This window comes from Anarhichas minor, unplaced genomic scaffold (assembly GCF_050575085.1).
Source record: "Anarhichas minor isolate MPS153535 unplaced genomic scaffold, ASM5057508v1 ptg000080l, whole genome shotgun sequence".
NCBI lineage: Eukaryota > Metazoa > Chordata > Actinopteri > Perciformes > Anarhichadidae > Anarhichas > Anarhichas minor.
Window position 1 is genome coordinate 1,067,676 of NW_027466526.1, and position 24,362 is coordinate 1,092,037.

The window sequence follows — 24,362 nt, forward strand, 5'->3', positions numbered from 1 at the left end:
CAGCAACTCGTCACCCTGCTGGCGTTCATAGCATAGCGTTAAATTTGCGCACTCCCATTGTAAATAAACACTATGGTGGACACGGCCCCTTCAGCAGTAATGAGTGTCTTTAAGGTTGTGCAAGTAGTCTTAGTTCCACTGGGCCAACAGAAACGTACATAATACAGAGGACAGATAATAACTGACTCAACGGCTTTCAGTAGAAGTAAGAAGCAGTGAAGTGAGAAAAAAACCCAAACAAGTCTCCAACTATCCATCAGCTGGATACAAAAAATGCATTTACAGGTCATTTATGAGAAGCTCTTCGCACTAAAATGACAAAACAAAAGAAGAACATCTGAATCTCTTCTGGTCCCACATATTGTATTATAGTTGAACATTGCCTCATGTTGGATATATCAATAAAGCCATTTGACCAATAAATGAGAAGTAATTTCAGCTATTTTCACACAGTCAATAACAGTTGTTGCTAGTCCTCCTATTAGCACAAGATGATATATGTTAGTGTACCCTATATACTGTATGGTTGATTGTTATTTTAGAGAAGGGAGAGAATCCACTGAGTCAGCCAAGCAGCTGCAGAATATAGAAGGTAATACGCACACAAAAACACACCTTTTCAAATGAGCCAGGCTGAATTGGAGGCCTATTGACTGAATCAGGACAAATTCACACTCCTGTCTAGGAAACCATTTAGCAACACAGGCCCTTACACCTCTCCCTCATTCCTTTCTCTGTCCCTCCCCACACACTGCCCCTCCATTCAGATGTCAGTCACATAGCATGCTGGTTTCCTCTGGCCCGCTGCTGTGTGTGTGTGTGTGTGTGTGTGTGTGTGTGTGAGAATAACACACAGGCTGATGCCTTTGGCCCAACAAATGGAAGCAATCAACAAGCAATTACAGCACACACTGTGTCACTTTGAGAAACCAGAGTGTGAGTGAGGAAGAGAGAGCGAAAGAGCATATATTTTATTATAAAAGGAGAAAAAAAATATTTCAACAAAGCACGCACTTAGATTTCTTAAAAATCGATTTTTTTTTTTTCCCGGTCCATCTCTATTCCCCTATTCAAGTCAGATCTACTAAGTGACCTAGGAAAACTGTTTTCAGACTAGCAACAACAATATCCTTTTCTTTCTCATTTTTGGCTATACAACCATGGGACTATGAAAGGCAGATAGAAAGATTTTGTTTGGGTGCGCTCTAATGCAACCTCCATTACTGTGACTAGGTTAAATGGCTATTTCCACAAAACACACAATTTAGGGATTAAAGACTGAACCACCACATAATATAAATGAAATTAAGTGCCTGGGGTTCGGACGGGAGTGTCTGCCTCTGACCAGAAAAGTGCTTTTATTTTGTTAAGGTTCAGCATTGAATCACAAATAGTAGCTCTTAAAAAAAACCTTAAACCTTTCAGTTACTGTTAGCTCCACACTTTCTATGGATGTGGAGAGGGATGACACTGTATTCAATCAACAGACAGCATTTCAAACCAAATCATATCATGGGCCGCACTTCAGCCACTTTCACAATAGACAGCTGAGGATGTTTTGCAATGTTTTGGCATATACAAAGGTGGTGTGTTGGGTTCTACACTGCCATCCACAAACACTACAAAGCAGCAGTAGGAGTCAGATTATCTGGGTTGCGTCTGCGTAATATAAAAGATATCTGTAACTGTGCTGACTGTGTGCAGACGAGCAATTTTAAGGATGGTCGTGATCAAAAGCTCACCACTGGTAACAACCCTCAACATGTCTGAGTTGAAAATAAAAACACAAAAAACCTAAAACAACAACACAAGCTCAGTAGAAGGATGTTACAGGCCGCCATGCGTGGCAGAGTTGTACGTTGCCGTTTGTGTGTAATGGATGTCTCTGGAACAATAGCTGCAATACAATGCAGCTATAATGTGTTGTTGCATAGATTAGAAAAAGTAAAGAACCGGGGAATATTTCAAAGGCAAATGCTTGTTTGGCATCAAATGGACTAAGTGATTATGGAGGCTCACACGTGTGTTTGTACTTTTGTGGGACCATACATGTGTATGAGTAGTGCAAGGCCCTGTTGTGTAACCTTGACAGATTGAGAGCATGTATATATGGCTATAGTGCTCTACTGTACAGTAGCCCAAGTCCTTGGCAAGCAGCATTGCAATGTGGGTGGATAATCAGTGTACACACACACACACACACACACACACACACACGTAGACACACACACATACACAAAGATGTCTCATTCCATTTGCTCCTTTTTTCGTTGCCTTTGATCAAACACGAGGTGCAATATTACCATGCACATATCTTAAGCCTCAGTTATACTTTCCACAAGGACAGTCGCACAGACATGAGCTGACGTGGAATCGTGACGAGGAACCGTTTTGATCTTTTACACTCCGTGCGGGTTTATCCTCGCGGCAAACCAACATTCTCAAAGCTCCTCAAAGTTTTCCATTTTCTCTGCCCGTCCACGTCGTTGGATGTGCACAGAGAGGCAAAAATCTGTCACATAGAACCCGCGCGAAGGGCCGTTTCTGATGGTGTCACGCCGCTTTGGCTGGAAGCCTCGCGAATGCGGCAATCACACTTAAGCCTATCGGAAGCCACGAGGGAATTTCCTCAGTTTGTGTATCAACTTTGTCACAGAAAGATCCTCTCGATAGTCATCAGGCCGCAGACTTGCTTTTAACTAGAATGCCAGAAGAAAAAATCCCTGATTCTGTAACCAACAGAATGAAAGTAAAGAACTAGTAACAACACACATATTATTAGACAGCGGCTCATGTTTGGGACTCGCGAGTCAAAACAGATGGCCGTTATTTCCCATGTGCTGGAAAAAAAAGTGCTGCATCAGAATCCTGGTGTGTTTTGGACTTGACAAAGCGGCTTTCCATTTAAAAACAATCCATGTCTGTTCTGTTTATTGTTTTTATTTAGATTTCCTAATTATGTATACTTCCCCGATCAACAAAACAAAGAACCACAATCCTAACGACAAAGCGAAAGACAAGAAAACAAAACAATATAAAATAAATACAATGACAACACAAATTTACCCCACATGTAAAAAAACAAGCTCAAGCTCAGTGATGGATAGGAACAATAGGATCAGGGCCTTTCGAGTCTGACAACTGTGCTAACATATCCTAGGTAGCATTATTGTCCATCTATCCTACATTCTACAAACGCACACAAACAAGCAACCTCGATCTAGGTTTAAATAGTTAAGTCTACGTTGATATGTACTCATTGCTTTCGTACCTCTCCTCATATGATTTCAACTTGATTTCTTCCTTTCATTAGCTACTGTCCTTTGCATTTTTCAATAATAGACTCTTGTTGTGCTGACGGAGACGATCTGGATTTCCAGTGTTTGAGTATAAGTATATTTCATACAAGCCTGAGTTGCATATACTTGAAAAATTCTGCATTAGTCAGACAGAATTTGTTTTGCAAATCAGTCCAAGGAATTCATGTTTCAACTCATTAAATCATTATCAGTTCATATCCCTCGTTCCCTCCATGTAAACCAGCTTAATGTACCATTTTGAAGAGATATCCAAGGGTTGTTACATTTGTTTTCAAATTGATATTGTCTCATGTAAATTGCTCCATGTTGCTGCAAATGTTTTTAAAGTTCACAGAATTTATGTTTTTATCCTTAAAATATGTCTGAAAAGATGCTGAACCTGTGCATTGGCATGAATCCATTACTCTTTTATCGTGTTTCTAACTATATCGTGAAGGTAATGCTTGAGTGGTAAGAGGATATCATAGATCTGCCACATGAAATCCCCCTAAACAGATGTAAATCCATAATTATACAATATGCGTTATTCTTCCTCTAATGTTCATGCAAAGATTTTTGTCAGATTTTGTATTATTGAGTAACAAAACTGTATTTTCCTGAATCGTCACATACCGTTGTTTACGGTCACGTATAGCACATGAGCACAAACACTAACATATGCTTGGGGAGTGAGTGTGTTTGTGTGCTTCTTCTCTCCGTACACTATTTACAAAGTTAGTAAGAGCATCAGCAGCTGCTCAGCAACTACTGAAAATACTCTGAAGACTCCGGCTGGAACATGTTCCATCTTCATCCTCCACAGCTAATCATATCAGAGTCTCAGTATCTGAAGGCACTGAAAGAGATACAATAAACCCATGCAGTGAGATCGTGACGGGGAGTGAAATGCTTTTGAGAACAAATCTTATGCAGCAACATTCTTTCCCCCCAGAATGCATCCTAAATGAACATCCAAAGCAGCCACAATTACACTATTTCCATCTACTGCTTTGTCCATCATAATTACCAAAGAAATGGCACAGTAGTTGCAGTTATCAGCATATAAAAATAAAAAGAATGGCAAGATAATCAACTACCTTTGTACGGTAGCAACAAAAGAGCTCAGCTCACAGCACCTTTAAAGCCGCGCATTTACATAATTTAAGACATTTCCAGACATTCTAAGAGCCGTGCTGAACCGCAGACAGGCTGAGCTAAAGAATGGCTTTCACAGAGGAGACAGAGAGAGGCAGATGGGCGGAGAGACAAGAAAGTAAATCACCATAACCAATATTTCTGTCTCCTAGTTTCTTCGTTCTTCCACTCCCGGCTTCTCTTGCCCTAAATAGTCAGTTAATTAACAGAAGAGAAGAAGAAAAGTGTGGCAAGCAAATGTCAAGTTCGACAAAGATGGAGGTTAGGTTTCCACAACAATGCAAAACAACAGCAGCTTAAAAAAAACCTCATTCTGCTAAATAAAAGTAATTAAAATTGCCAAAAGGGAAAAAAAGCTGAATACTAATTGTTCAGTTTAGCAACGTGCAGAAAGAAATATGTGATCTGTGGGGGGGGGGGGGGGGGGGGGGGGGGGGGGGGGGGGGAGGGGAGAATTGTTAGACTAATTAACTTTTTTCTTCAAAGATAAATAATTATGTCAACTTTTATGAAGCAAACTGGGATTTCAGAATAACAAGTGGGGGAGTTTACTGAGTGTTATTAAGTGTTTTCTCTTGTTCATCTTTCATTATCAGCCTTTCATTCTCTCTCTCTCCCTCTCCCTCTCTCTCTCTCTCTCTCTCTCTCTCTCCCTCTCCCTCTCCCTCTCTCTCTCTCTCTCTCTCTCTCTCTCCCTCTCTCCCTCCCTCGTATGGTTGGGCAGGTGCAACGGGCCATGTTGACAGCTTGTCCCTCCTCCCTTGCCTCAAGGAAAACTGTCACCCCCGTCATTCAGGCCTATGAACACAGCATGGAGAGTGTATGTATGCGTCTGTGTGTGCTCTCAGGAGACTATGACAGTGCGGGGCGAGAGGGGAGAGGGGGTATATTAGCTCTGCCAGAAACAGTTCAATGCATGGACACTCTCACATACTTTAAGTTTGCTGAGAATGACTAAAGCGTTATGGGAGTTTCACAACCTCAACCTGGAAGGGCAAAGCCCCGAGGGAGCAAAGCTTTAGACCAGATGACACGGTGATGCAGCAAAGGGAAAGGAGTGTACGGTGCGTGTAGTGTGTTCATACACTTTTTCTAACTACACACGGACAAGCACGCCAGTGATCATGAATGTGATCATTTATAAATGTGTCTGAGTGCATGTGAACAGAGGCGGAGCTGGTAGTCTGTTCATGAAGTACAATTTTCAGACATCTCGTCACTGGTTATCAATACAGAACATGCTTATGCTTACTGAGGAACTCGTATGAACACAAATCATGCAGTAGAATGGTAGAAAGGCTGAGCCTCACACTCTTTCTTGGGACTGAAATGGGTTGCAGACCTTTACATGTCGAAAGCAAACCAAACTTGTTTTAAGGGTAAGGCACCACCACTCATGAGAGAACCTGTATTCCAAAACAAAACACATGGCTCCAACATGGCTCAGTGGGTTACATAGTCAAGGCCTTAGAGAGTCTGTCTGTGTGTAGTGTCTGAGAGAGAGAGAGAGAGAGAGAGAGAGAGAGAGAGATAGAGTGTGTGTGTGTCCAGTGAGGGGCATTGGCCCTAGACAAAGTGCTCCGCCAGCTTTTTGCCCACTGGTCTTTTCATTGCTGATGGATGGGCTGTGTTCAGCACCATCTGGCTAAAGGATATTTCACATTAATCATCCCAAACACACACAGACACCCTTTTGTCCCTTAACCACACACACACACACACACACACACACACACACACACACACACACACACACACACACACAACGGATGGGTACAATTGTCTATATATAAATGAACAGACATGTTTATAGTTACAACACTGTTTAATATAGAGGGATAAAGTGAAAGAAAGGAAGACTGAGAAAGAAGAAAACACAATATGTAATTGAATAGACAGCCCATTGTCATTTGCGTTTTAACGAGCCATTTCTCACATTTATGATTCAGAGCTAGCCACGGGAGATTAAGAAACAAGCATGGGACAAAAAAACTAAAACAATTAGTTCAATTAAAAACATTGTTTCATTTGGTTGGTAGCCTGGAGCTAAGGGGCAATAAAGCCTAACTAACCCTCCCCCTTACTCAGTCTTTATTAATGACCTTTTCAAACCTAAAGAAGGATGCATATTAACAATAATGGCTGTAAAAATGTCTATCTTCCCTCTAAATCTATGCACTTTCTCCCTCTCTCTTTATTTATTTTTCTCCCTCACCCACACACACACGTGTTAGTAAACACATAATGTCTTTACATAGACCGTAAGCTGAAAGACCAGACACCCAAGGGAAGTTAAGGTAAAATGAGGGACGTTATCAAACTAACGGCTAGATGGGCTTAATACGAGCTGATCTGCCTCAACATTTCCACGGTGTGTGGACATGGGGGCAAGGAGAGGAAGAAATGTGGTTTATCTGGGTGGAAGTATGCTTGACATTAGATGTATTATCATTAAATCATATCTCACGGCTATCTGGGTTTGTAATGCGAGGGGATTTATTTGCACATCTACACAATCTATGGAAAAAGAAAAATACCTTTAAGGAACACGGGTGTAAGTTGTGCGACACGGCAAATTTACAAGAAAGCTGCTTGACATGTTCAAAATATTTATGTATGAGGGCTATCAGATACCATAGTATATGTATATACACACCATTGATATGGTGGTATTGCTTTTGACACACTTTATAGGTTATAAAGTTAGTGGAAATTTTACGCTGCTGGGAATTAAACACATATGATGTCATGTGGCATATCAAAGCAGAGTAATCTTTTTTTTTTTTTTTTTTTTAAATCAGTAGCAATTTTGTTATCCAACTAATTTGCATTTTATATTTTAACATGGCTATAACAATAACGTGCTCTACAGCATAGAAAGAACAGATTGCAATGTGCTGAAAAAACATCACTACAGTTTAATACATTTGAAAGAACTCATGTATGCATTTCTTTATGACTAGATTTTAAATATTGTTTTTGATAAGAGGGCATGTCATAAGGTCTGGGGCTCTGACTGCGGCCATGTTCCATCGATAGCCTTAACTTTGGGATGGACGGGGCTTCGTCTCTGAGGATCTCAAGCTGCACACTGGCTCAGAGGGAATTAAGAGGTCTAACAACTGGCGAGACAATAGTGTTTTAGTAATACACTGTCTCTGGTCACTTCACTGAGATACATATACAGATTTAATTACTACTGATATGTTTTGTGTACCTTGACAACGTTACTGTTTTTGGTGGCTATATGCAATTGTCTTTTCAGGGTTTGTGAAGCAGTTTGTAATGTGCAACACATTCAGAGACATACTCGAGGCTATACCTAAAAAGTGGACTACTTCTTGGGCTTGGTTGGACATGAACAATCTAATTGTTCATGAATCAGCATGTTGACAAAAACACACGAAGCACTGAGCACATAAATGTATAAAAGAACAGATTGTTCAGTTGGAGAAGCTCAACAAAGCGGGCTCAGTACAGTTCACTTTCTCACAGTCAATTTAGATATTCTGCTGGGAATCGTACTGGAGGAGAAAGCATGTTCACAAATACTAACTAACTGATTTAGATGCAAACATGATAAAGATATTCACTGTTAACTTTATTTAATTCACATTCCCTGTTCGTGTGCATGTGTGTTCCATGTGTGCTATTACTACTGTGTGTGTGTGTGTGTGGGAGGCAAAGGCCCCTGCCTGCCACAGTGAAAACGTGATCACTCTCATATCCTTTTAATTAGTGTGTAACATGTAACAACAGCACCAAAGGCACAAACTCCTCTAGAGGTATAATCTAAAAATAAAGAAAAAAACAGGAAAAAAAACTTGGCCAAGCTAAAACTTTGCTAAATGGCAGAACGTGACAACTGCAAGGCACATGTTCACAACATTTACACTGCAGTAGGAAGCCGCCACCATCCATGTACACTATTCTACTTTATTATGATACACAAGTAATCACTACTATTCACACCACTACTCAGACATTGTGATCACAGTAAAAAAAAAAAAGAGCGAGGTGGGAAATATATTTAGCCATAAAGAAGAACCCATAAAAGTCTAATGTGTCAAAATACAATTTCTCTTTTTCATGACGGCAGAAAAATGTGGTGACAGCTGTTGTCATGGGCTTGTCATCAGAAGGACATCTTTATATAAGAACTCAGCACACACTCAGCACACACACACACTGCTGTCACAAGTGTCTCATCATCATAAGAATGCCTGAAGAGAGGCATGTTGAGTCTGCTGTCAGATGTTAACCTCATAATGGATGGGCCTATACACACACAAATATATACACACACATACTGTTGAGGAGATTTATCTCTGACTTCAGAATTCAATCTCTCCCACACACACACACACACACACACACACGGTCACAATGTAATCAGGAACAAACACTTGAGCTGTCCTCATCAACTAGATTGCTGACAAGCGGTGTCCATCTTGAGGAGGAGACAAACTCATCAAAGCTATAAAGTCAATGTGATGATTGCGACCTATAACTACTTTTGATGTCAAGTGAAGGCTTCTGGTTGAGAGGCGAATGAGGCTCAATACTCAGCGCTCTCCCCGTTAAGGAATAGGCAGATGTACAGAGGAAATTAAAGAGCAGCACATTTTAAAGGGCAAAACTAAAACATAAAGCAGCGACGTGATCCAGGAACACTGCCAGATGTCTTACCTTGTGGTCATATGGGTTGTAAGAGTGGAATAGTTGGGACAGCTCTTTAGTCCTCTGCTTCTTCTGTAAACAATGAAAAGAAGTACAATACATTTTAGGTTTAAAAGCCACACAATGGCCATGTCACACAATGCATGTAAAATACAGCTAAAAAGACCAAAACAAACAGACGGGGCTTGATTATCACTTCATTAAGATGTAATTGTGGATAGTAGACTATATGGTTAGATTAAAACCCATTGATCTGGATGGGGAAAAACGGCCCATTCATAGGTGATGTCATAGGTCAATTGTATTCATGTGTTGTACAAATGAATCACCTGTCAGCAACACTGATCAGTACTTATATACTTTATACATATATAACTTTTCATTACTTACAACACTCTAATCTAAGATAAAATAACGTCGCTGGTCATTTCCTCATCCGCTGTCTTGCAGATAGAAAAGATACGTTTTGTCATGAATGTGGACACACAATACAGTTTCACTCATGTTAACTTATTGGGTCACTTAAACAGAAGTGGAAAAAATAACTATGGCCGAGCACAACGCCGACAGTAATTCATTAAATCTGTAAAATATGGATGGAACAGAGGGGGGGGGGGGGGGGGAATGATTTGCCCACCAGCTGTGGCAGATAATATTTCTCATTTGATTCCATCTCAAAGTCTGGCCTTAACCTTGCATGTCCTTAATGTGTAATAAGATGCACAAGCGTGAGACATGACTGTTTGATGTGTGGCAGTTGTTAATGCAATCAGTTACACGAGGCCGATGCAGTTACAAAGAGTGCTAATTAGCTTGCTGATTAGGCCATGTCTGGCTAAGGGGGGGAAGGATATAAGCTACAGCAGCTAAAGGGAGTACGCATGCATTGCTATGCTCTCTTCTCCTCCCTCCCTTTGTTTTTTACAGCGTATGGAAAGCGCAAAGATTCAATGTCCTTAGGCCAGATCTGTAGAAGAGACAACCTACAAATTGTTCTGCTATCACACACAGGCATCATTAAAGTGTGACAGTCAAATGCAGCTTGAGGATGTGGAGCAGAGAGGGATGGATGCGGAGACGGAAGACAAATCTATTTATATTTAGTGGTGTGTGGTCAAGTTGACGTAGATGGACATAGTGACAGGGTAATGTCCTTCCCGAGACGGGTAGAGTGGATCGGATAAGGTGCAAAAAGAAGCAAACAAAGGGAACGGAGCCGTAGAAAAGAGGAGATGTGGCCAGCAAAGTAAACAAAGTCCAAGGAAGCAAGGTGAAATAAAGGTATTAGGGTAGAAGTGTTTAAAGGCGGCGATTGTACTCCTTGCCCCTCTCCGCCACCTACCACTTTGACTGTGTCTCTAGTGCAGCCCGTCCTTTTATCACTGCACCTATCATCGCTCCTTGTCCTATTCTCTATTCCTTCCATCCGTGTATTCCTTCGCCTCTTTTCCTTTTACACTCTCCATTTATACCCTTCTCTTACTCAATCTGTGTCCACCCAGGGCTCTCGTGATCCACACAATCCTTTAATCATTGGCCCTGTCCGTCTGCCATCCTCTCATTCTTGTTTTCACCCGATTCCCTCTCGCTCTCTCTGTCAAAAGGCTCTCCAGAAACTCAAAATCCTCTCTTTTCTCGTTTTCTTTGCCTTTCCACCTTTCCCTCAGGCCTCAACCTCTCCCTCGCTCCACGTGTTTTTCTCCAGTGAGGGGAAACTCATACTAATCATTCCTTCTCCACTCCCTCACCCATCCTCCCCCTGATAAGTCCGTCCCTCTACAGTCTCTCTCTGCCTGGAGCACCTTAGGTGAGAGCAATTCTCCCATCATTGCTCCTCAACACCATTCTCTCTCCTCTTTCCATCCCTTCATCACTCTCACCACCACTCAGTATTCGGTGATGCTCAACAGTGTGAGCGTGTGTGTGTGTGTGTGTGTGTGTGTGTAGCTGTAAGACAGATGTAACCGCAGGTAAGGATTTCTCAAACCCCCAATGAGCTCCCAGCAGACTTTATCCAGTTCAGTAGAACGCACACATACACACAGCACTCCTACAAACACACACACACACACACACACCACAGGCACAAATACCAACATGTGCTCCCACATTGATTCACACAAACACAAGCTGGAAGAAAAAGACAAAGATGTGAAAACATGCTGAATACAAGGTAATTCGAACGCCAACATGGAAGCAGGAGGAAAGGAGTCAACTGAAAGAGAAAAAAAAAAAAAAAAGACAGAACAAAACTGATCATAGAGACGATACAAAAGAAAGATCCATTCCTAAAGTCCCACCAGAAACAGGAATGAACATCTCATTACTTGTGATCCTACAGCCGTGTAGCTTTTTTTTAAATGATGTTGCCACTTTCATGGAGGTTAGGAGGTGGACATTTTAGATGGAAAAAGATGGCTTAGGGGAAGTGAGTGAAATGTTCTCATTATTCCACAACAGCTGTTGCCGGAGTGCCCTTGAGCTGAAACTAACCACAAGTTGCACCTGTGGAATTAATCGGTAGCCACTTGCAGAATCCCGCACCGGGGAGACGGAAATGTGTACTTTTTCTGCATGTGCCTTCATTTTGTATCGTCCACCTGGATTACAGCAGTTTACACGAAACAAATAGTTACATCGATGCCCTTACTTTCCAATACTCTTCTGACAAGAAAAAAACATATAATTGGCCAATACACCGATCGCTTTTCATACAATATTGCAATAAAAAATCCTGCTTGATTAAAACACAAAAAGAAAACATGTGAAAATACAACTGCAACCTGCTTCTATTACAGACCTGAAATCTGTATCTGCATCACCAGCTTTAACATAGACCGCCCTATCAAACGTCAGTGGTTCATGTCGGTACGCCGCCTCTCAGCAAGTCAGTGTTACCTTTTCTCTTCCATCGCATCTTTAATTCTAAGAGCTTTATTACCGTGCTGCACAATAAAGCGTCTGTAAACAGGCGAGTGTGTGTCTGTGAGCGTGCATGCAATGTGGTTCATCAACCAGAGAACTTAATCTAGCATGCCATCAGGGTTGTGTTAGAGACAACCCGGCAATGCTAAGTCACTGTGCGTGTATCCGTGGACCTGTCACCGCGGTGATGATGAACGATGGTTGTTACCATTCTGTCCATCTGTTGTTGCCCACAGAGACGGATGCTGCGTCTAACGGGAAGTGACATTACATGGATGTTTACACTTATTCACACACCGACCCCGAACACGTGCAGGAGCGGTGGAGACAGGAGCGCACACTCTGCTGCCGATAACACTCAAAAATATATGCGCTTCATGAAAACACTGCTGCTCAACATAAAACTAGTTCCTGTAAAATATCCACACAATGCCGTGAAGCTCTGAGGGAAGATGTGCAACTCTTGAGTGCAATTACACTGACTGAGCTACGATTTCTTGTCTTCAGAGCGGCAGCTTTTTAAAAAGGTATTTAGTAAAAATGATCCAGCAACTAAAGACCTAAAAAGACCAAAAATAATCTCAAATGTGCATGCACTTATCAAGTGATTGAAGTTATAGTCAGTAAAGATGTCTATGTGTGTGATGTCAGCATGCTGTAGCTGCATGCGTCAAGATTGTTATCGGCAAACACTCTCAAATGTGTTTCAAAGGCTTCAAAGGTTTGTAAGACAGTGTTTTTTGTTTTTGTGTGTGCATGCGAACACACACAGCAAGGTCCTCCTCTTGGTTTAATGTTTGTGTACTTCAGAGAAAAAGCTTAACGTGTGATTCTCTGACACTGAGCAGTAGAAGTGTGTGTGTGTGTCTCTACATGAGCAACTTCATGGATGTCAGTATGCCTGTGTGTGTTGTGGGGCAAGGTAACAGTGATCTTGCCTGAGCCTACACTGTATAAGCTTCTGGCTCACCAGCATGTGCCCATTTGTCTTTCCCTAATGACAGACAGATGTTGGTGCTATAGAGCCTACACCCCTGGCGCGTGTGCGTGCTATATTACTCCAAGATTAACCTTAGGCATAATCTGTGTGTGGCTGTGTCTATGTTAACACTTCCTAAAGGCGTCACAAGGAGCGTGGGCACAAGGGTGACGCTGTGCATGTGTGTGTGCAGAGGTCACTAGACATAACATGTTCCAGCTATGTTGACCTGTGTCACATCTGCTGCATGTTCTGTACACAAGGCATACTGTTAATTGTTAGTACATAGAGAGAAAGATATACTATTTGATTTTGAACCAAGATCCAGCAATGCGATATGCTAAATATAGTCAGGAATAAGGTCATATGTGTGTGTGTGTGTGTGTGTGTGTGTGTGTGAGAGCTATGGTCACACTCAACATAGATGAATTACCCTAAATATGCTCTTCATTATCAGCAGAGACTACTGTGATTTCATAATGTTATTACGACACATATTCAGGTCACTAAATCAGTTCCATGCAGTGGCTACACCCCTTATAAATCTCAATACCTGCACTATGAAACCTCACCCGTTAAGACTGCTTTTAGTCAAGTGTTATTCTCTCCCCTGGTGCGCATGCGAGAGAGTAAGTGTCTGCGTTGGAGACAGATAGGGGAGAAAGCATGCCTGTGTCCAGGCCTAGATAAATGATCGTGAAGGTAGGAGATGGAGCTACTAGTGGCTGGCCAGCTGTTTCACTTTGACAGCTGCCACACTGGTGCCTTGTGGGTAATGGAGTTCTTAACCAATTGCAACCAGGGGAAATTAAAAACACTGTCCCACTAGAATAGCTAATATCCTTCTCTATCACTTTTTTTCTCCCTTTTGCTCCAGCAGCTGCTCATTCTCAACCACTCCTTGCATACCAACACACACACACACACACACACACACACACACACACACACACACACACACACACACACACACACACACACACACACACACACACACGCCGTCACCTCACAAAGTCCATTTATCAAGGCTAAGTTCTAGCCACCTGGGGATGATCATGGAGATCCAAGCTAATAGCATTCACATTCCTTTATTCTCAACATGCTCCCCTCTCTCCCTCCATCCCTGTGGTCTCCTATTCTTTCCATCTGCCTCTGCTCTCCCCTCCATTCTCTCATATATCATCTATTATAATAGGTAATAAGTTACACCTACAGATAGCTCCAAACACCTGGACCACATTGCAGCTGGACCCGCTCCAGCTCTGTGGGGTTCCATTGCGTCACTCACTGAGACAAATCTATCCTTGTGTTTTTATAACAGTCAAATTAAATATATTTTAACATTATCAAAATAGTTCAATGATCAAATATTAGTACTAATAGAGTAGTTTTTTTTTCTTCTTTGGATTAATTAGTTGTCGTTATGTCAACAGCCAAATAGGTGCTTAATAAGTAATATGGGGCCAAATGAGGAAAAGCAACTTGGCAACACTAGCTGACTGGTATAATATGTCGAAAAAGATATATTGCTTTGGACAAATGGTTTATTCAAAACATCAATAATGCAACAGAATAATGACAAAACTAGTTTCCAGTATATCCAAGGCATGTGTGAACCTTTCTCAAACCAACCACATCAATTCTCATTATCTAGTCCTGCCCATTACCCTGAACACACACACAGGCTTACACAATCCAATACTTGTGACAGTGTGTGAGTCTTTGTCTTCTGAAAAATGGGGTGTATTGATAGTTCATTAACCAGCTCATCATACAGAATGTTGTCAAAACACTTGATCCTATGGACATGCCTAAGCACCTCGTACCAAAGGCTCAGCTCTAGACATGTTCCAATGACCTACACCTTGCTCATGAGTTCAAAACCACTCTGGATCCATCTGTCCTGTGAGGTACAGTAAATTGAGGAACATTAAATAACTGAAAAAGGTGTTTCATGCAATCTCTGGAAATTAAAATCTGCCTTGCCTTCCATTAATTGTGACGCAAATAGTGGAAAAGGCAAACTGTCATGTCTGCATACAATACTGATAAGAAAGCCTAAATATCTGCGCTTGCTTTTAAAGGGCAGAGTGTTCTACATTTGTAAGATCACCAGCTTCATCACAGCCAAATGGTGAGACTGACATCCTCACACATCAGCTGTTACATTTAGTAGGTGAGCACTCATAGTGGCCAATTCAATGTCTGGGAGCTTGTTCCCCTTTAGGTCACACAATGGGCATCTCCCCGTCGCTGTTACTTCCTCTCTCACATCATTTCCTCCATCTCTCTCTCTCTCTCTCTCTCTCTCTCTCTCTCTCTCTCTCTCTCTCTCTCTCTCTCTCTCTCTCTCTCTCTCTCTCTCTCTCTCTCTCTCTCTCTCTCTCTCTCTCTCTCTCTCTCTCTCTCTCTCTCTCTCTCTCTCTCTCTCAGGCCTCCTTCTGTCTCTGCTTCCTACTCCATCTAGTTCTCCATCCATCCCTCCTGTGGCTTTTCAACACAGTTGTGTTCCAGACAAACCATCTGGTGCACTTTATTAATGACTGACCCTACATGGCCTAGACATCGCCGAGCTGCCACCACTTGCTGTGTGTGTGTATCTGTCTGTGTGTGTGTATATATATGTGTGCAAGAACAGGTGCATGCTGACTGATGATGTGATGTTGTGGGCAGCTTTAACCACCGAAGCAGGTGTACTGGTTACGGGGAGCCTAACATATTATTCGGACACTCTCTCTTTCACCGTTTACTTTTCCCTGTCAAGCACAAATATACTCACAATTAACTTACATTTAAACATAAACGTGACCAGTGGAAATGCAGGATCAAAATGTGATGTGTGGTCTTATTTTAGGCAAAGAAAAATACAAAAATACAATTGTTAAAGATTGTTGTGATTCATAGTGACTCATACTTAAATAAACTAGCTATCAAAATTATTCCATATGAACAAAAAGGCTGATTTGGCAATCATATATTTCAACAGGAACAAGCAACATGCTACATTCTGACAATCAAAGAGCTGCTTTTGGAATAAAGGATGGATGTGTGCTGTCATCCAAAGGCTGGCAACACAAGTCGGATGAAACAGATGGAGGAGAAAGAAAGGAGAGGGGGAAAACCCGTAAGAAGAAGAGAAGCAGTGATGTAGTTGTCCAGGGACTGATCCCCCTCAGACTCACTCAGCTTCTCCTCGGAGAATGAAGAGACAGGAGAAAAAGAGAATGACTTATGAAGACGTTCCACTTGAAAGAGACGTGTCAGTACTTTCATGGTAAAGAAGGAGAGAGCGCAAATACAAGAGGAGATAGAACATATGGTATATTGTATAGCATAATGATGTGGTTCAAACGAAAGAAAAAAGGTAAAAGAAAACATATCAAGGTAATGATCTAAGTAAGCAACTATGAATGAGCCGAAGCAGTGTTCCTTTCTGCCTTTTGTAGCTGTATTAAATAAACAAGGAGCGGAACTTAAGCTGACCAAAATATGTCTTGTGCATCAATACATGGTAATAGATGAGCATCATCAATATATTGAGCAGAAAGTATAAGTAACTCTGCAGGCGCTATAGAAATATCCAAGATCATAACCAACATTACTTTTTATTTACACTCTACTCATATGTTACAGATGGAAGTGGCTCCACCAAACAAAGATGTAGCTGATAAACCTGTGAGGAAAAGGTCAAGAAAACGCTGGAAGTGCTGATGGTGATGTGTTTAATATGTGCTTCTCTCTCCCTTACCCCGTCTCTTTTTACACTCACCTTTCAAACAATCATGGCTTCATGAGACTATAATTGTTTTGTGTGAACACAAAACTGCTGTCCATGGAAAAGAGGATAGCTGCTGTGTGAAAAAACTAATTATAAAAAAAAAAATCAAAGTATAGTATGTAGATGAGTCATAAAAAGTTCAAGTATAGTATGTCAAAATGAAGTCATAGTCGAAAATGTCATACAAAGTCATAGTATAGTATGTCGACAAAACTACATAAATGCTGTTGACGGTCCATAGCCAGAATTGAACCCACGCCGCTGAAGAGTTACATTTGCTAATGGCTCAGACTCTACCCGGTGAGCTAAAGCAGACCACATAAAGCCACTGGGGAAGAAAGTAATCAAAAATCATAGTATAGAAAAAATGGAAAACATCCACCGTGTGCTACCTTTGTGGCCACATCATGACGATCACATCTCTATCACTTTTATAAATTGTCAGCTAAATTTAGCCCAAATCCTATTTCAGATGGTCAGATGAATAGTAGTGAAGCTGCTTCCGTGTCCTTGTCTACACTCACCACATGTGCTGGTACTTGCTCCATCTTGGCAGCAGGTGTTCCGGGTCTGGAGTAGAACTGGTTGATGAAGAGACTGGGGAATCGATAGAGGTTCACCAGGTCTACCGTCTCCTGGAAGTCTTTCTCCGTCTCACCGGGAAAACCGCAGATTAAATCTGTAGCAATGGTTACACCTGGGACCCTAAAGAAGTAACGGAGAGAGAGCATTTTATCAAGCCGTGTAAAACAACTGGTGAAAACTTCTGCTTAACTTCTGGTACTTGCCTTAAAAAGGCTAAAGCCTTTCCCCATGGACTCATTTAGCCAATCATACCCTGATTAGCAACCTTTGCTACCAATCATAAGCTATTGATAATTTAACCACTGGTACATTGGATTCATCGTAGCCAGTGGGGTGTTGGAATACATGTATTGATTGGTTCTATGTATTGTTTGAATTGACAGCAGTTGGATGGCTTGCAAAATTGCTCCAAGACTAAATTATGGATGTCTGTCAGAAAACCATTTATCTCGAGCGTACATAGAAAACGCATGCTGTTTTGACATGTCGGAATAAAATTTCAATGAGTATGCCTGTTCACAAAAGCATTAAACATAATCTCTGATTGCTTAAGTAGCTGCAAATTACCATAAAGAGATAATTTAGCAATATGACCATTTTTGAAGGACACAACATTATTCTAAATTCAAATTATTTGTGACAAGCTGGCACTCCAATTGACTGTTTTTTGAGGCTGTATTAATTTGCTAGAGTGGGAATAATAACCAATGCAGAAATATTTTGAAAATATTCTCAACACAAGCCCGCCAAGCCATTGATAACTGGCTTTCTATGAGATATCTAGATGAAGTGGAACAGGAGGCACTGGAGCCTCTTAATGTAGTGCGTTATAGGGCAAAGTGTCTGCTACAGGAAGCCATGATGTCATTAGTAAGAGAACAACTGAACAGATTTCCATTGAAAGACCTTTGGATAGAATGGAAGAGAAAGACCAGAGTGACCGAGTTAAGTATCATTCACCAGTGATTTGGGCTTGCTTTTTTTCTATAAACTTTAATTTGTATCTTTCTTCTTGGCACTTCTTCTCTCCTCTGCTCGGATTCTTAAACAAGCATCTCACCTCCGATGTTGCAATTCCTTAACTGTATATGATCCTACTTCCACAAATCAAAAACAGCAATGGAGTGAAAAGTATGAATATGAAGAATCTATCTCTCGTGGAGAACTGTAAGACATTAAGACAACGCACACACACACACACACACACACACACTAGCGACAGACCGACAAAGAGAAAGACAGCTCGACAAAGACATTAAGAAAAGAGTGGAAAAGACGTTTTCTCAGCAATCGAACACATGATGCATTTTTAATTACATTAACATCCTGCATCTGCACCCCGATGATAACCTCTGACCTATTGATGAGATCCAATTGGCTTACGGTCATTAACATTAACCATCGGCCTGCAGGCAGAGGCTTCCTTGACCTCTACGATCTGCCTGACAATTACACTCTATGGAAAAGTACAACGAAATAAATCAAAGACAAAAATCTGTGCATTGAATGGTTAAATCGACAAATACATGAATACTTTTCTATTTGTGATTAAAATTGACTTCTTGAATGCCCCCCAAGCAGTGGTTCTAAACCCCTTGAGAATCGAACACAAAATGTTTTAATCCTTTACTTTGTTAGGTAAACAAAGGACAGCCTGTAGGCTTTCTACCATAATTAATCAAGTTAAACGGCCTGAGAATGGAAAGATACGACTCGTTCCCTACTGTGTCGATGTATACCCACATTATGGTCATCAGCAGGTAACATTCAGAAAGTGTGCGGATTAAGTCCAGAAGCCACATTAGAGGGAATGTGCGCAGGCTATGGGATCCAATCACGTAAACATTCTTCTCCTACAGGGATTAAAGGAAAGTTTGAATAAACTCACCATATTTATTGCGATTACATGTTCTTGTCGCAGGAGTTTAAAACATTAATAGACTCCCCCAAGCCATTTAATAACGACAGCAGGAGGGAAAGTAAATAAAATTAGCAATGTCAACAAACAAGCACATTTCTTTCTAGCCTCAATAGATAACCGTCTGCTGCATCTCCCCAGGGCCGGCATATCCAATTTGCAATGGCCCTTTGGTGGTAGTAGTGGTGATGAGGTATACTGTAAGTAGCCAGTGTGTCCTATTCATTCTTGCAGCAGTACTAAGAAAATGTACATCATTACTGGAAAAAAAAAAAGTACAATTCAGGCCAGGGGTGCAAAGTAACACATGGAGATAGAATACTGAGAGAAAAGGCAGAGAGAGACTGGTGTGAATTGGCTTTTGGGGATATTCTTCGGGTGGAGGCTAAAGGGAGAAAAAAAAACATGCGAGCACACACACTGTCATTTTGACACCTCTGTCTCTCCCAGATCTAAGGGTAATGGAGGTGTGATGTGTGATACTAATGAACAAGAACCACACTGATATTCTCCTTGTTAAAAGGAGAGAGGAGAAATGTATCTTGTTATGTTCACCTTTCAAAAACAGAGTGTATGAGAAACACGGAGAGGCAAAGATACAGGGACAGAAAAGGAGAAAGACGAGAAAGACGACAGATGAGGTGTCAGCTCAACTTGCTTTTAATTAAACCGAAGCCGGAGTCGGGCTCTTCTTGAAACCTAAAAACAAGTCCAACTTGGAATGAACTTTTGTCACAAAGTACTCGACATTTTAATGGCCGATGAGATTTGTCTTTGTTTCCCCAACAAGCATCCATCAGTTTTATGTTTCCATCCATCATATGCAAAATTTAAGATGCAATATATCCAAATACCTGTAAAAATACAGCACACTAACTGTATTTGGGGCATTGTCACAGTAAACCAGGACATATCTGAAAATAAACACGTTTTAAAAAAGAGAAATTTGTGATCTAACCAATAAACAGGGAACTGCAGAGAATGCAGATGCAAAGTAAGAAAAAACACTGACAGAGCAAGACTGGACTCTTTGTTGTGTGAAAAAGAAGATTAACAGATAGTATCTGTCAGATGAGATGGTGTCTGGTATGTCAGGCCTGGAGAAAGAGTGAACAATAATTAGTATTGACAAAGAAAGATATCAGAGAGAGTATTCTTTATCAAAAGACGACAGTGGTGTTACATCCTGTAAGATGCAGAGAGCATCCCAAGAGTAGGGCTCAATGCATAGACTGATATACAGTTAGATAAAGACGAAGAACAAGACACGGGCATCACAGTGTGCCAAGTTCAATCAAGTCAAAAAAGAACAAGAAAATGTTTAGAACGGTGATAAAAAAGGAATGTATGAGAAAATGTAGCTTGACATTTTATAACAGGCAGCAGTTAAATGAAGAATATAAAGGAAATCCTCCAATGTTAATCACCTTCATTGCTTTTCTTAAATGTCTGTTTATAGAAGCTACATGTAACTAGTTCTCTGTTTAACAATGTCTGAGAGACTATGACTTGTGTTTTAATGGAATGTAAACTAATGTCCGGTGAATATGTATATACACCTCTATGATGAGCCAGAGGAGGAGGATGGACCCATTTTATCAAAAGCTAGCAGTCAGTCACTAGCCCCATGACTAGCGCTGCACTTCCTGTTGCTACTTCAGAGTAGAAAGACAATACGGACCCTGAACTCCCTAATTTATAGAGATAATCGGGCAGGAAAATAGGTGTGTGTGTGTGTGTGTGTGTGTGTGTGCTTTGTTCATGTAATTTCTCCTCCTGCCCCATTGAATCACATCCCTTAAGACAGACTCCATTAGCCTTAATGCGCTTCCAGTCTGAGTTAGCATTGAGACAGGGAGAATGTGTTCATAAGAGACTAAAGTCTTTTAATTAAAACTCAAGATAAGCACACAGTCTGCCTCAATTGGTTGAATTAAGCTTCATAAAACGCGCCATTGTCTTCAGCACAATTATTATCAACTCTTTGTTTGCCGAGGCCCGCCATACGTGCATGCATGTGCATATGACTTCCCATGGAAACACAGCCATCCTCTTCACCATATATTCAAAATATATGCATGTGTATGCAAGCGTGTTTGCAAAACAGATGCCTGTGAGCGGCCCCCGCGATAAGATGAAGGCAAGACCGTTGGGACAGACGAATGCTGAAAAACGACAGCAATGGAAAAAAAGATGAATGTGGCATGGAGGTGTACAGAGGAAGGAGTTGGGTGGAGGAATGGAAGGATCGAGAGTGGAAGAAAGACAATCTGGGAAGGTAAATATTTGCCTATTCATCTGTCGGAAAGAGACCATGCAACCCATCTGTGCTGCAGTGTGTGTTCTCTGAAATGTTAATGTGTGGCGCAGTGGAGCCGCTGTGGCGTAGGAGTCGGACGGTGAAGGGAAAGAGAGATGTGGTGATGAGAAGAGGATGAGAAAGGAAGAGATGCATTGTGGGGAGATTTGTTGTAAAGTGTTAAAACTTTGCCTTCTCGAGGAAACTCAATTGGTGAATAAAATCTAATTAACAAGTGATCCGGCGGCTGTAGAGCAGCAGCTGGGGTGAGAGTGAAAACAAATTCGACAAGGACAAGTTTGAAAATGATCTTCAAGTCAGACAGAATCAGTGCTTGGTGCAGAGATGCGCGGCGGGGTTTTCTCATAGGAGCCATCGGTCCTCTCCAATACTAACATTCACAATCAACTCCCGATGTCACAAAGGGTCAAAACAAGATTCTCACCTTAAGATCGTCTGCCTACAGCGCATTGATCTGCCTCAATGTTACCGTGCAACTCCATCAATGACTTGTAGACAGTTACTTTACCAGCCCGTGTTTTTGTTACACCGTTAGAACAAAAAGCTTCTTTTTTTTTTTTTTTTTTAATGATCAAAATAATTTCCTCTGAATTATGTAGCAGCACAAAGTGGTTTCTTCAAAATGCTGCCAATAAGTCAGGGGCCGACCAGGTCTCACTTAAAATACTTAATAACGAAGCTGGCTATAAAAAGAAATCATCTATACAACAGTCTAGTGAAACGGACTTGACCCTGTGCAGTCTGTAAAAGATCACTCTCTCTAATACACAATATGCAAAACAGCAGTTTTAAAAAGGTCATCCATAATTTCTTTTGCAGCAATTTACTGAGACTAAACTTCTTTTGAAGATGTGATCAAAACCTCAAGAACATGCACGTGTTCATCATTACTGGTGCCTAAAATACATTCAATGAAAAACTGTTATTTGCATTGTGTTATCCAGGTCACTCCTTTCTTGGTTTGTAATCTTAATGTGTCTGTTTATTCCAAGATGTGATATTCTACCCTCATCTACATGTTTCTCTCTTTTCTCCATATTTCATCTTTACTACGAGAGTTTTATGCCTTTCATTATTATGTAATCTAAATAATAAAATCATCTAATGCGCACGTAATATATCTATAGCAGAACTGATTCCCTCCTGAAGGAGAGTCAGAAGGAACCTAAGGACGGGTGAAGAACAGGGGCACTTGTGAGGAGTGCGAGTAATCACTCAGACACTTAAGTGTCTGATTCAGCCGTGGCAGCTGAAGCTGAATGGCACTGTCATGTAGCAGCTCAATTTACAGGGAGAGAGATAGAAAGAGAAAGAGGTGTGCTTGGTTATCACTCATTTTCCTCAACCACTTCCACCATCGAGGATGAAGGAAGGGACTGTCCGAGCTGGTTGAGGAGGAGTCAGGTGACTGAACAGATACCAGGAGGATTTCACACAGATTAAATCTGGACAGCCAAACAATGGCTCTCGCTGTGGCTCTCATCAATGGCTGTGAAAGTACTTTGGATGCCTAAATGACACTTACCATGACCTCAGAACCTTTGGAAGGGCTATTAGTAGAAGTGGATGTATACACTTTCTGATGGTTAATATTCAGAAACACAGACGTTCTCAATGAGTCAACAGTTGCAGCTTCCAATGCAGAACAAATGATGGAAAAAAAATGTCTAGAAATCACCACATAATGCAATGAGTATAAGAGGCAAGTTGGTTGTTGCATTCTGGCATTTTTCTCAAAAGTGAATCAACGACTGAATGTGATGCAAAGGGAGCAAAAGCCGACCGCTGTGTGCCTGAGAGGAGAGGCGACAGACTGGTTAAATGGCAAAATGAGACAGGTGATGGCTTCAGTTGCTGTCAAAGTGTCAGAGAGACTTTCTAAACCTGCATCTCTCGCTCACGCTCTCTTAAATACTAGCTTTCTCACAGTTTATCTTGTGGGTTTAGAGAGTGGAGCGGGAAATGTGTTTTTTTTTATTGAACTCCTAACACATGCATAAGCAGTTAGTGCCATGTTAACTTCACTGTGGCAGTAGTAAGCATAGATATATATAGAATATTTGGAAAAATAGCCATCACAAATGTCTGGTGTCCATGTTATGATTATCCTTTTTTTAACTTTGCTTATTTAGGTAAAGTCTATCTCGTCATCTTTCCAATAGGTCATCAACTGATATTGGATAAAAGTCCAAAAAGGGTGTGTAAACACGTTGGCTGTGCCGTTAGTCCATTAAGTGAATACCAAGTGCAACATAACCTCCATCTTTCTCTGTGGCGGGTCATTTGTAAAGATCGAGGTGGCTGCTGGGGGAATGAATGGACGGCCAAGTAAATAATGATCCCACTGGAGTCATCAGTAAACTTTATCATTTAATGAAACAGCCCGAACACAGCCGAGCAGAACTGCAGTTCAATTTAACACACACACTTACACATGCAGACACAAGCATACTTCATTAGCCTTGGAGAAGGGTAATGAGAACACACACATACACATTTCATTAGTCTGAGGGAGGAGTAATAAGGGTGCACACACACACACACCACAAATCCATTCACACGCAGTTACTTTACACACACACACACACATATATATATATATATATCTCTGCCTAAGAAGGGCTGCAGTGCAAAGGCATGACACTCTTGAATGTCTAGCCAGGCGTTAAATGGACTGTACCGTTGCACTTTATTTCAATTTAAGCCAACCTTCATCGACATAC

General features: G+C 41.2%; 1 protein-coding gene across 1 annotated transcript in view; it reads right to left on the bottom strand.

Moving 5' to 3' along the window:
- The window catches only part of cdkal1 (CDK5 regulatory subunit associated protein 1-like 1), a 200,574-nt gene that overhangs the window by 45,665 nt on the left and 130,547 nt on the right, over window positions 1–24,362 (bottom strand). Inside the window, exons 11-12 of the mRNA XM_076081315.1 lie at window positions 17,341–17,521; window positions 9,144–9,206 (exon numbers count right to left, since the gene is read on the bottom strand). Of these exons, the coding sequence (XP_075937430.1) occupies window positions 9,144–9,206; window positions 17,341–17,521 (244 nt within the window). The remainder of the gene's footprint in view (window positions 1–9,143; window positions 9,207–17,340; window positions 17,522–24,362) is intronic.